At 46.0% G+C, this 13,549-nt stretch overlaps 2 protein-coding genes across 4 annotated transcripts in view; both read left to right on the plus strand.

The window, feature by feature from the left end:
• evlb (Enah/Vasp-like b) overlaps nucleotides 1-7,909 on the plus strand; it is a 32,202-nt gene extending 24,293 nt beyond the window's left edge. Inside the window, exons 4-13 of the mRNA XM_067242086.1 lie at nucleotides 3,696-3,762; nucleotides 5,205-5,272; nucleotides 5,389-5,636; nucleotides 5,956-6,059; nucleotides 6,199-6,235; nucleotides 6,509-6,560; nucleotides 6,699-6,759; nucleotides 6,909-6,969; nucleotides 7,057-7,114; nucleotides 7,498-7,909. Of these exons, the coding sequence (XP_067098187.1) occupies nucleotides 3,696-3,762; nucleotides 5,205-5,272; nucleotides 5,389-5,636; nucleotides 5,956-6,059; nucleotides 6,199-6,235; nucleotides 6,509-6,560; nucleotides 6,699-6,759; nucleotides 6,909-6,969; nucleotides 7,057-7,114; nucleotides 7,498-7,535 (794 nt within the window). The 3' untranslated portion in view covers nucleotides 7,536-7,909. The remainder of the gene's footprint in view (nucleotides 1-3,695; nucleotides 3,763-5,204; nucleotides 5,273-5,388; nucleotides 5,637-5,955; nucleotides 6,060-6,198; nucleotides 6,236-6,508; nucleotides 6,561-6,698; nucleotides 6,760-6,908; nucleotides 6,970-7,056; nucleotides 7,115-7,497) is intronic.
• A 1,125-nt stretch (nucleotides 7,910-9,034) lies between these two features.
• On the plus strand, nucleotides 9,035-13,125 carry yy1b (YY1 transcription factor b). 3 transcript variants are annotated; one of them, XM_067242341.1, is made up of 6 exons: nucleotides 9,035-9,648; nucleotides 10,411-10,573; nucleotides 10,760-10,804; nucleotides 11,038-11,098; nucleotides 11,758-11,916; nucleotides 12,061-13,125. In XM_067242341.1, exons 1-6 carry the CDS (start codon nucleotides 9,093-9,095, stop codon nucleotides 12,241-12,243), a joined length of 1,167 nt encoding a protein of 388 aa, XP_067098442.1. In that variant the 5' UTR covers nucleotides 9,035-9,092; the 3' UTR covers nucleotides 12,244-13,125. The 3 variants fall into 3 exon arrangements, with proteins under 3 accessions (XP_067098442.1, XP_067098443.1, XP_067098444.1); XM_067242342.1 differs by having other exon boundaries at nucleotides 10,423-10,573; XM_067242343.1 differs by lacking the exon at nucleotides 10,760-10,804.
• The last annotated feature ends 424 nt before the right edge of the window (nucleotides 13,126-13,549 follow it).

A 13,549-nucleotide genomic window follows, 5' to 3' on the forward strand; every position in this document is an offset into this window, starting at 1 on the left:
AAACCCAGTGCTCCACACGGCTCTCTCGCTGACCCCACTGGGTCTGGAGACCCCCTGGGTGGGGCTCCTCTCCTGGGGGGTGAGGGGGTCCTCGTCCTGCCCCCCCCCCAGCTGGGAACCCTGAAGGCAGCGAAGGGGGCAGATTGTAGCGTGTCTAACCCGGACAAACAGGTCTGAGCAAAGCCCCAGTTGATACACAGTAAATCCAGTCATTCCAGTGATGGGGTAGCGGGTTCCTCTTGCCAAGCTTGGAACCAGGGCAGGAAAAGAGCGTTTGTCCTTAAGGGTTTTTGTCTCCCAGAGTGCAGGGTTTGGTTGGGGGCCGGTTGTCAGTTCTCATCCATATTTCTTGTCTCTCCTCTGGGCTTTTCTCTGACATGTTGCCCCTTCACCCACTGGGACTTCCAGCACAGGTTCAGGCCTCTTTCGTCTCAGCACACAGGACTTTCTCTCCAGCCGCATCCACTCACATTTACATTTACAGACGCTCTTATCCAGAGCGACTCACAGGGACATTCCCCCCGATGCAAGTAGGGTGAAGTGCCTTTCCCAAGGACACAGCGTCATTTGGCAGAGCCGGGAATCGAACCGGTAACCTTCGGATTACTAGCCCGACTCCCTAACCGCTCAGCCACCTGACTCCCCACTCATGTACCGTTCTGCTGCTGTTTAGACTCTGGTGTAGAAGAAGCTCCCAGGGGGGTAGCGGTGTCGCACCTTCTGGGACACAGCGCCACCTGCTGGAAACCCCTGCTGTTGTAGCTTTGACGCAGCTAGACATCGTTAGTGTACGGTGTTGGTGGTGAGGGCTATATAGCCCGGTCTTCTGTCCAGCCAATCACATGATCCGGAAATAAATTGGTGTTGTTTATGTTACGTCTTTCCCATTCGCCTCCGCACCAAACACTAGCTAGTCGACCGTGCCACGAGAGATGGTGGTGCTGTTCATGGAGCTCTCCTACAACGAACCGCTGGACATCCCGCAGGATTGAGGCATCAGGAGGGTCAGACTGTATCAGGGGTGGTGCCCAGGCACTGGAGCCTGAGGAAGGACTGTGTGATTGGGCCCCAGCGGATGATGGATGATGTCGTCAGGGGAAAAGGGAAAGCCACATCATCTTCTGCTGCGGAGGCTCATTTAAGGCGAAAAGCCTGTCTTTGTTATTGAGCTAATTATTTTTGCTTCCCCTGTGACCTTAGTTTCACCTCTACACACCCACTAAATCACAAACACACACACAGATAATGAGAGGAGGTTTTACTCCTGCACTGCATTCTGGGAGCTGTGGAAGAAATGGGATGTATGTCACAATCGTCTATTACCTTATCATCTGCTCATATATTCAGTCTTGATGACAGACACAGTTCTATAATAACAAACACCTACTGGTTTTATGTTATCTTTCTTATCTGTATTCACTGTAAACACCGTCCTCTGACTTTCATGCCTCAGAGAGACTTGCTAGTACCGCTGTGTCTGAACTGGCCATGTTTATCTCTCCAATCTGCCAATTACTAATTCTTATAAAAGCCAGAACTCAACTGAACTCAGTCACTCCGTTAGTGATGAGACTGACAAAACACTTCCTTCATCAGTGCCTAATTAAAATGAGTCATGGAGAAGTGTTCCTCAGGGTCCCTGTTAGAGAGCAGCTATTCATCAGCTTCATAACACTGGCAGAGAACAGAGAGGCTCCTCTGATAGCAGAGCAGCGTCACTCCCGGGCACACAGCTACCTGCCTCAGCCCTAGACTCTACTCCCCCGGCCTCTACTGCCCCAGCCTCTGCCCTAGCCCTGGTAGTTTACCCCTCTCCTATCCTCATTAAGGCTCGAACCACCTACCAAGCTCCCCAGGTAACTTGTCGTGTGTCGTCCCCGTCCCCCCCCCCCCCCCCCCACCAGCCAACACCCCCGGTGGTCTGGAGGAACAGGCTGCTGGAATATGACTGTCTTCGTGAATGATTAAGCAGGCACTCGCTTCACGGCTGCTGCCCAAGGTGTGAGTTACCTGGGGGGGGAGGGTGGTGACATCTGAGCTGGGGGAGGGTGGGAGGGGAGGGTGCTCTGACAGGTGAGGGAGGAGTGGTGAGGAGGAGGAGAGAGAGGAGATGGAAGAGGAGGAGGAACATGAGGAGGAGGATGATGGGCAGGAGGCTGAAGGATAGCTATGGTCAGCAGAGAGTGGATCTGTCAGTGCTTCTGTTTCTGCCACGGTCGGTTCTTCTTCATCAACATGTCCTGTAGGTACCTCCACCCTGCCTGGGCCGGCCAGTCTGCTGAGACTGAGATGGCTCTGTGTGTGAGTGTGTGAGTGTGTGTGAGTGTGTGTGAGTGTGTGTTCAGCGCTGCCGGACGTGTTCTGGGTGTGTTATTGTCCGAAGGCGAGCTGGTGTTGGCAGGGCCCTGGATGTTCTTGGTGTTAGTGGAAACTGTGGTGTCTGAGGAGGCTGGATGGATGATGTGTTCGGTTGATTCGGTTTGATTTGTTTCTTATGCCTTTCGTAAAGATCTGAGATAAATAAGTTTGTAGCAGGGTGTAGTTGATAGTGGCCATTTTGCTTTTTGTGGTAGGTTGCTATTGATATTGTATGATGTCATCACTAAGCTTAAGGTGCATGTTGTGTGTGACAGCCTCAATGTTGGCCCTATCTTTCCTACCCTGGTGTTTTGAACCATACTTACTACACCACAGTGGGAACCACCAATGTAATGTAGCTGTGTGTTTGGAACTGTACTTTCCTGTAACTGTCTATAGGTCACACCTCACACATGTGAGGTGTGTGTGAGAGTCAAGGGAGTCATGTGGCTTAGCGGTTAGGGAATTTGGCTATTAATAAGAAGGTTGCCTGTTCGAATCCTGGCCGTGAAAAATTACGTTGTGTCTTTGGGCAAGGCACTTCACCCTACTTGCCTTCGGGAGGGAATGTCCCTGTACTTACTGTAAGTTGCTCTGGATAAGAGCGTCTGCTAAATGTAAAGCAGTAATGGGTACTGAAGGCCATGGCTGGTTTCCTGTAGCTCTGAGATGCTACTGAGAGCTGCTCCTGTTCTCCCTGTCATTAAGCTGCTGTTCTGTCTGTGACCCTGACCCTCCAGCAGATGTTAGGGAAGTTTCTGTCTCTGTCTCTTCCCCCCCCCCCTTTACTCTCTCTCTCTCTCTCTGTAATCACAAACTCCTGGTATTTCCTCTGCCTCACTTTAAGACCCGTCCATCACCCACGGCAACCCTGAACACACCAGAACCTTGCTCTCAAGCCTCTGAGAAAGGCTAGCATAGCGGTGGCTTCAGGAGCAACTCCAGAAGGTTCTTATGATAAGCCTGCCGCACACTTCAGATAGACTTGAGATATGCACGTATCAAGTTTTCAAGTCCCCAAGCCCATATTCAGGAGCAAAGGTTGTGTTACTGTGTGTGTGTGTGTGTGTTTGTGTGTGTGTGTGCGTGTGTGAGAGAGAGAGATGGGGGAGGACATTGGCTCCACACCTCTCACGTGTCAGGTGAGCTGGATATCCAATGACACTGAACAGTGTGTGTGTGTGTGTGTGTGTGTGTGTGTGTGTGTGTGTGTGTGTGTGTGTGTGAGAGTATGTTTGTGTGTTTGCGTGTGCTTCGATGTGCATGTATGTGCTTACGGTCTTCAGTGATGCAAATTGTGATCAACACTATCCCGCCTCCTCTCTCGTCTCTCATAGGCCCAGCAGTCCAGCGCCAAGTCCAAAATGGCCCAACCACAGACGAGATGGAGGTTCAGAGAGCCAGGTAAAACTACACACAGAACGCCCACAGAACGCCCACAAAACGGCCACAGAACGCCCACAAAACGGCCACAGAACGCCCACAGAACACTCGCTGAACAGCAGGAGACACCAATAACACGGAGCCGCAGCTCCACACAAAAGAAGAAAACAGATACCTCAACCTTCTTCAAACATTCCCAGACCTTTTCCTAAACAGGCTCTACTGTGAGGATTAGCAGAGTCATGTTGCTGTGCCACAGTCCCACAGCACAGAGTCACAGCAGAGCACAGAGACCCAGCACAGCACAGAGTCACAGCACAGCACAGAGTCACAGTAGAGCACAGAGCTGTAAACAGCATCAGTAGACCACGTAACCCCCCCAGCCACCCACCCAACCAGCTGTCCTCATCAACCTTTTATTTTTGTTCTCTCTCTCTCTCTCTCTTTCTCTCTCTCTCTCTCTCTCTGCTCCCTCGGTTTTCTCTCTCTGTCTCCTCACTGGATTAACTTATGGGGGACAGAGAGGGGAGAGGGAGAGAGGGATGGAAGGAAAGAGAGAGCAGGGGAGGGGGAGAGACTACAGAAAGAGAGAGAGAGAGAGAGAGAAAGAGAGGCAGACATAGACAGAGAGATAGAGACAGGAGAGAAACAGAGCTTAAGACAGTAGGCAGCAGGGAGAGACTATAGTAATAATACAGGAATGAAGGAAGCATTTATTTCTGCTAAATCATGTTGGCAGATTGTAGATAGTATAAGGTAGCAGCAGATTTGTGCTGGAGATTACGTTGGAGACTTTGTGACGGCCTTTCAGAGTGTTTCCTCTTGAGAGAGAGACTGTAGCTAAAGCTAACCCTAACACCAGATGATGACTGCATGTGATATAAGGTACCATATGGTGTCCGAATTTTTTTGTCACGTTGTTACAGTCATAGCTCCAAATGTTAAGGGCAAAAACACACATATTTGATGGGATCGTGGACTGTGGATGTCTTCTCAAGCGGGAGAAAGCCTGTGGGTAGAGAGCCCTCCGGTGGCCGTGTGCGGTCCAGCAGTGTTGCCATGCAGCTTTCAGTGTTGCTGTGTTGTTGCTGTCAGGCTCCAGGGTGCTGGCTCAGCACATCTCCTATCCGACACACAGCTGGAAAATTCCACTTCCTCTCTGCTGCCTCTGCTCACTGCCCAGAGCTCTGACATGTGCTTCTCATATCAGACACAGGAGGGGACAGGGGGCTTGGGAACGTGGGAGGGCGTGGGAGGGGGGAGCACAAAAAAAGAGTAATTGGGGAATGGAGAATCATCAATGTCATGATCATGTAAAACCTTGTGCTGCAATTACCTGTCTGACTTATTCACTGATGGTCCGGCTGACTAACTGGCTGACTGGCTCGCTAGCTGACTAGCTGACTGCGTTTGTGGTGTCTGACCGGTTGACTGACTGTCTGGACTGTTTGTGGTGTCTGCAGGCAGATGATGGAACAGCAGCAGCAGATGCAGGCACACCTGGAGAGAGAGCGACGATCATCTAACTCAGGTGAACAACCCCTGCGCCTGGAACGTCTGCCAGCATCACGGCCGCACGGCCCACCCTGCTCTACGCACGACACCCAGGAGTCCTCTTCTCACCAGGCTGTCCCCTCCTCTCTCCAGGGTCTCCTTTCCCAGGCCACCCCGCCGTGCTCTCTGTGGCTCCTCCGGCCCCGATGCCTCCCCCCATGTCCATGGGAGGCGGCCCCCCTCCCCCTCCTCCTCCTCCGGGCCCCCCTCCCCCCGCGGCAGGGGCTCCTCCTCCCCCGCTGCCCCCGCCGCTCCCCATGGGAGGAGGGATGGACGAACCCCCAGCCCAGACGGGACTCGCCGCCATGATCGCCGGTGCCAAACTGCGCCGCGTGCAAAGAGTGAGACACCTGTCCTCTCTATCTCTGCTATTGCCTCTGTCTTTTTTACTGCCTCTGTCTCTGCTACTGCCTCTGTCTTTTTTACTGCCTCTGTCTCTGCTACTGCCTCGGTCTTTTTTACTGCCTCTGTCTCTGTTACTGCCTCTGTCTCTGTTACTGCCTCTATCTCTGTTACTGCCTCTTTCTCTGCTACTGCCTCTTTCTCTGCTACTGCTACACCTAAGTCGAATAAGATATGTCTGTCACAACCTGGTTCACCACAACATGTTATGTCACCTCTCCCATCTCCTCTCTCTTCTCCTCTCCTCTCCCCTGACAGTCTGAAGACAACTCATCAGGGTCAGGCGCCAAAAATGATGCCAACCGAACAAGTGGAGGGAGTGGAGGGCTGATGGAGGAGATGAACGCCCTGCTGGCACGAAGGTCAGAGCATAGAGTTAGAATGACCACAACAGACAAGAGCATTCTAAGAAAGCAGTGTATAGAATCCAAGATGGATGGTGAACATGATGGGTCATGTGGATGTTGTTGTTGACTTGAGGCTTCTTCTTGCCCCCAGAAGGAAAGCAGCATCAGAGAAGCCCGAGGATAGCCTAAATGTAAGTGCACATAGCTGACAGTCACTTTAGCAGGATGGACTGTAGACAGTAGCGTTATGAACAGTGTTCATATTGCTTAGGTGTCTTTTTTATGTCTTAATTCATGTTTTACTATATTGTCCTGTCATACTATGTGTCACCACGAGGAGAAGTGCAATTTAATTTTGTTGTATGTGCAATGACAATAAAAGGCATTCATTCATTCATTTTATTGAGGATGAAGATGATGCTGATTGTGCTGATGATGTTTTGTTCCCCGTCTGCCATACACAGGATGACCCCAACTCCCCTTCACCTATCACCAGGGGAGGACAGAACGCCACAGGTAAACAATCCGTCCATTCATAAACAACTGAGTTCAGTACGAGATGTGACAGGAAGTAAGTGTATCAGGTGACACTGCAGTAGAGGGGAAACTGACCAATGGCTGTCGTCTTCCCTTCCCCGCCCCGCCCCTACGTAGATGGAGTGAAGAAGCCATGGGATCGGGCCAACTCTGCGGAGAGGTCATCGCTGGTATCAAGGTAACAACCTGACAGAGCAGCCAGTAGCATCACACAATCAGTCAGAACCGCTGCGTTTAGGACGCTGTCGCCACACATGATGGAAACTTAAGGCAAATGGGCAAAGCGAAAAGGGTAAAAGCTTGTGTTTAACGATCCTGTCTTTGCAGGGTACGGCCAGTGGGAAGCAACAGTGACACAGACGCCTTAGACTTCGACAGAATGAAACAGGTAAGGCTCACGGCCACAGTAACTGTGTACTACGGCTTATAACAACCAAAAGCACAGTTGTGATTATAACTGGTGCTCTCGTCTCAGGAAATCTTGGAAGAAGTTGTACGCGAATTGCACAAGGTGAAGGATGAGATCATTGATGGTATGTCCCACATCGACTAAGAATGTTATTTCTTTCTGTGTTACATTGACAGTTCAGTCTAGTGACCTTTAGCATGGTGTTGGAGTATGGCTGGTAATGCTGGTAAGATAGCCAAAGTTGTACATCTGTTGTCCACTAGGTGGCACTAACTGTTCTAATACAGAGAATGGGAACCCTGGAAAATGTTTTGGTTAAAAGTTTATATATGCCTGAGGGTAAATACTTTACTTAAACTTTCATCTCCAAGCCATCGTATAAAAAAGTTTAATATTGTTGATTATATATGAAAGTAATAGCAACTAGCAAGTAATAGCAAGTTGAATTCAAGTTGTGGTTTATGCCCTGACCAGTAACACTGCTCTCCCATGTTTGTTCTCTTTCAGCCATTAGACATGAACTCAGTAGAATCAGCACTACATAGTGTTTCTGATCCCTCATGTGACCCAACTGTCAGAACCATGGTCTCCATAGCAACCGCTGTGGTTCAGAAGAGGAAGAAAAGGCCCAAACTATAAACATCTATTTATTCTACTTTGCTGTGATACTGAAGCAACATGGTAACGTTGCTATGATACGACAGAGACGTCTCTTAAACCTCCTCTTAGAGGAAGACTTGGACGGAGGACACTTTCGCACTGATTTCTCTGTTGTCATTCTTTGTCTCTCTTTATTCTCTGTCCATTGTTTGCCCAGTTTTCTTGTTCAGTTTTTCAATCTTGAAGAAAATGGAAGACATTCAAATAATATTGCTTTTTTCAAGTTTGATTTGGTTTTTCCACTTTGGTCTGTGTTATAAATTATTGTCATTATTATTGCTATCATTTTTATTATTGTAGATGTTGAAGTGTGAATATAAGTAGTAGTAGTTTTAGTGATGACAATAGTAATGATAATGAAATAATAATGATGATATTAATGATAATGATAATAATAATCATTGCACATCACTTTATGTCAGCCTTTTGTATTTTATATTGGAATTATTATTTAATTTTTTGTTTGTTTCATTGTTTAAGATACCATTTTAAGCACATGCATTTATTTCTCGTTATCTGACCTCAAAATTTTTTAAAGAGTTTTGTATCCTTTTCGCCAACACAGTAGTTTGTGTAATCACTGACGAAGATTTTTAAAGACAGGCCTTTTCCTGAGGGTGGAAAATTATTGCTCTTTGGATATTGCAATCTTATGAACAAAAACATTAATACACCAGAGTATTTGTGATGTTGTTAATAAAATGTTTATTGGCTGCAAGGATATGGTGAAGTATTGTTCGTTTTATTATTTCCTTTTATGACCAAGTGCTTCCTGGTTTGGAAAAAAAAAAGTTACACACTAAGTTAAAAATGAATTTAAATAAAACTGTGAACAATGTCTTGGATAAATGAAGCGGTTTCTTTGATTGAGCATGTCGTTAGTAAATGTATGTGATTTGAATTTGTCTGCTGATAATCTCTTGTTGAGCCCCATGGCGTCATCTGGCGGGCAGTTTGGAAAAGGCATAAACGGAACTAGACTTTTAGTTAAGTAAGCAACAATGATGTTAACTAGCTTTCTCATTGTGAATGAAATTACGTCTATTATTAATAACGTCCATAGACATTAATAAACTTACTTATAACTTTATTCAAGGAACACATGAACCGCAGCTGGACTTGACAGCAATCAAACATGTTGTGTTATGCAGAATTATGGACTGTAAAGAGGTCACAGCTGCAGCTTCCAGTGCATTTTAGTTTAACATAAAACACTGTCACACATAATGCATACTCCCAAAAAATTATAGTACAACGTAATGTTAAAGGAAAACAACGGTCTGTCGGCCCTGTTCAGAAGGTCTCGCGATATTTCAGAGTGAGAGCATAGTGGTGGCGAGATTTGGTGTGGGACGGAGTGGAGAGTTATTTGTGTTCGAAGAGGGAGAACGGGTGCAGGAACAGGGGGGTGTGTTTGGGTAAACGAACGTTGCACGGTGTGCATGATCAGCAAGCTGGCGGACTTCAATATGGCATCCGGGGATACACTATATATTGAGACAGACGGCTCGGAGATGCCGGCTGAAATTGTGGAACTGCACGAGATAGAGGTGGAAACGATACCGGTGGAAACTATCGAGACTACGGTGGTCGGTGGAGACGACGACGACGACGACGACGAGCAACCCATGATAGCACTTCAGCCGTTAGACGACCCAAATTCAATCCACCACCACCAAGAAGTAATATTAGTGCAAACTAGGGAGGAGGTGGTGGGCGGAGATGATTCGGACCTACATGCAGATGGAGGTTATGACGATCAGATCCTCATTCCCGTCCCAGCACCTGGTGTGGAGGACGAGTACATTGAACAGACTTTAGTCACTGTGGCAGGGAAAAGCTCTGTTGGTCGGATGAAGAGAGGAGGTGGCAGTGGAAAGAAATCAGGCAAAAAGAGCTATTTAAGCGGTGCAGAAGCAAGCAGTAGAAAATGGGAACAGAAGCAAGTGCAAATAAAGACACTGGAGGGGGAATTCTCTGTCACAATGTGGGCGTCGGGTAAGTAAGGTTCTATCTGTCATTTCCAGTCTCCCGCATTGTTCGTGCTTGGTCGAAGCTTGTGCAAGGGGCCTTGTTGCAGGGCGTTGTCCTTCTGCACCAGTTCATTTCCTGGGGTAGTTCGTCCGACCGTTACCGATGGCTGTTTTGAAAGTTTTCGGTGCAAAATTGCACGATATCGGATTGAAATGTTTTTGTTTTGAAAGGAGGCCATGTTTTTAGGTGTTGCTGGGCGCCGCCATGTTCCCCGAGACTAGTATGGCCGCCCGAAAACATGGCGATCGGCCGGGCGAAAATGGCGGCGTCTGTGGGGGTGCGAGCCAGAAGTGGCTCAGAGCGAGCGCGCTGCTGGCTCAAGAGAGAAGGCCGTCAATTATGTTATAGGAAATTGTACGGAGAAAAGCTAGCACATAACGCTAATCAGCGGAACAGCCTGTCTAGTAGAATTACCTGAACTGGTGTAGATTTCTGGGGGGAGGGGGGAAAATCTGATAACATGTTTAGGCTGCAATGATTTGGCAATCCTGATCCATCTCAGATTCAGCCATTGAAATGCTTACGGCAATAAAGAATAATATAAAGTTTAGTTTATACAGTGTGTCGAGTGTTCATGTAAACATTCTATTAAATGTTGCCCATATAAGTTTGTTAAATTGTCAATGTTCACTTAAATAGTTAATGCAAATGGAAAAATTAATCCCCATTGATATAGTCAGTGGAAGGTCCATGTTATGGGTTAAGTCTCTCTACATTGTTTCCTAGATGATAAAAAAGACATCGACCATGAATCTGTGGTGGAGGAACAGATTATCGGGGATAATTCCCCTCCCGACTACTCTGAATACATGACAGGGAAAAAACTGCCGCCTGGTGGAATCCCAGGGATCGACTTGTCAGACCCAAAACAGCTGGCCGAGTTTGCCAGGTGAGTTTGTTGTATGGTCCCACGCTACATAACACGTGCACATCGTTAACGACACAAACACAAACGGAATGATAATCATTAGAATGTCTCAGGTCTTTAGTTGTGGAATTCACATATGAGACTACAGTCGATCAGACCTCAATCTGAGCTGATTTTGATAGTTTCATGTGGCTGTTGTCTTCTCAGACCCCTCAGTAACTGTGAGGGTGCCTTTGGTCAAAATCCAGTCCGGTAAGTTCTAGTCAAGTTCTGTAAGAGCAGTGTTTTGCATTAAGCTTATAATATGAACTGTCAGATCACAGGTTATATGGTGAGCACTGGCTGATAACTGCCTTTCATTAACACTTGCGTTGGTGCTGGTCAATTGAAACTGTATATGAACCGGGCACTGGTGAGGGCGTATATCCACTGTAGATGTCGCTGTATAAAATTAAACAAACTTTCTCTTTGATGTGTTCTCTTAGGATGAAGCCTAGGAAAATCAAAGAAGATGATGCACCCAGGACAATAGCCTGCCCTCATAAAGTACGTCTCACCATCACCTTGAAATGTTAGTCATTCCACAGTCAGTTGATTGGATAAAGCTTAAAGCTCAGCACGGCCAATTTTAACAACTGGCATTAGATGGCAATGTTGGCTTACTCATAAACTAGCAAGTTTGCTATCTAAAGCACACATTTAGCATTATTTCCAGCATATCTATTTAATGCTCCATTCACTCCATAATTAGCTAAATTGTTATTACTGTTTTTGTACATCTAAATGGTTTTAAACATGTTGAAATGAGAAAGAACTTCATCAAATGTATTTAGCAACTTCTTAGTAACACCCAAGACAATAGATTAAATAAATATGGACAAAGTACAAATACTGTGTCTGAATAATTTCCCTGGATTGCATTTTTCTTGGATAATTGAGGCATGAGTGGAATCTGTGATCATCTTCCTCTGTGGTGCTAGTCCTACTGAGTATGCCATCCCTCTTTTGTATTGTGAAATCTTTCATCTTTAATTAGTCTTAGAATCAGTATGTATCGAATAGACATTCTGTTTTCAGGTTCCAGAATGAGTATGTAAAACATCCATGGAATTCTAAAACAGTTCACCCCCCCCCCCCCCCATGTCTCTACTCTGAAAATAAACCAAGTAGATGCCATGTAGCTGACTCTTCAGTCCTGTTTTTAGGGATGCACTAAAATGTTCAGGGACAACTCTGCCATGAGGAAGCACCTCCACACCCACGGGCCTCGCGTGCATGTCTGTGCAGAATGTGGCAAGGCCTTCGTAGAGAGCTCCAAACTAAAACGACACCAACTTGTTCATACAGGGGAAAAGCCCTTCCAGGTATGGACTTACACTTCCTTCACACAATGCTTTCAATAAGGGGGACGAGCCCTTCAACATAGCTACAGTGGCATTCACTGATTCGCTGGTAACTTGCATAATTCAGGTCTTATTTGCCAACACCAGTGTCATCTCTCCTTTCAGTGTACCTTCGAGGGCTGTGGGAAGAGATTTTCACTGGATTTCAACCTTCGCACACATGTCCGGATCCATACTGGAGACCGGCCTTATGTCTGTCCTTTTGATGGCTGCAATAAGAAGTTTGCCCAGTCGACCAACCTTAAGTCCCACATCCTCACACATGCCAAAGCCAAAAACAACCAATGAACCCCTTGTTTTGACCCCAAACCCCAACCACGTCAGCATCTTCTGAACACAAGAGAAACCTCCTTTGAGGAAAGAATGAAATGATTGAGACTGATTGAAAGGGAAACGAAGGAAAATGAGGTCTCAAAATTGTGACGTTCTCCCAGTAGCATTTTTTCTTCCTGTTCTATTGGCTGAAGAACACAGGGACTCTCTTCAATAAGCCCCCACCCACTTTCTGTAGTGGCATGTTTTTGCCAGAAGGATTGAGCTTGTGGAGAAACATCAGAGACTATTCTTTTTACCACAGAACTGAGAGCAATCTGTTTTCACTTAAAATTTATTTCACCAATCTGCATAGCTTTTCATTTCTATTTTTCCAAGTGTGCATATTGTACACTTTTTGAAATGTAAAGAAACTATTTGTGACTATTTTTTTCTGAGTATTGAGCTATACTTGAGGTACTCAGAGAAGAGAAGTGAGTTACTGTTCACATTAAAATATCTTATGTAAGAGAAAGTTATGTTTGAATTTCCACCCCTATTTTTTGGTTTGCGTTGTTCTAACCATTCGATAACCTTGTATACTTGTATTGTAAGGTTGTATTGAAATTATGTAGACATAGAGGCGTGATTTAAAGTGTTAATCAATTAAACTTTTAGTCATGGTTTGCTTTATATTTTTACGGATTGTCTTATACAGATAAATGAGTACTGTTACTTTTCTCTGAGCCTGTCTCTTTAAGTACTCAAAAAACGCTTAATAAATCAACGGCGTGACCATCGCTTTCTGTGTTAGAATGTATATGTACAGGCGTCATAAACGTTCTTTTGTTGACATTTACAACCATGTATTTCAATGACCCACAATAAAAAGGGTCACCCCTGTTCCCTTTAATAGTGTCTGACCGCTTATGTTGTTTTTGTAGTGGTAGAATAGCTTCCTTGTGCCTTTTTGTTTGTTTGTGAAAATGGTGAAAATCCATTCTAGTAGGATTCATATTATTAATAACTATATTCTTACGAGTTTTCATCTTTGCAAATCCCATAGCTTACCTCAGCATTCTGCTACATGACCCCTCTTCTAGAAATGGAAGTTAGCTAGACAGCTGTATCCTTGTTTTAACTTTGAAATTGACATTCTTTACTGTCACCTACTGGCAATTGTAACACCACCCACAACGATGCAATGACGGAAATTCGGTTTTCATGATGTCTTTATTGTAGGCCGTAATGGCAAGAAACAAGTTGCATTGGACAGCGGACGTAAGCTAATTGTCCTACGGTAATCTCATGAAATGGTCGCGTCAGTACCTACTTCCTGCTT

The sequence above is a fragment of the Osmerus mordax genome, chromosome 8 (genome assembly GCF_038355195.1).
Source record: "Osmerus mordax isolate fOsmMor3 chromosome 8, fOsmMor3.pri, whole genome shotgun sequence".
Taxonomy (NCBI): Eukaryota; Metazoa; Chordata; class Actinopteri; order Osmeriformes; family Osmeridae; genus Osmerus; species Osmerus mordax.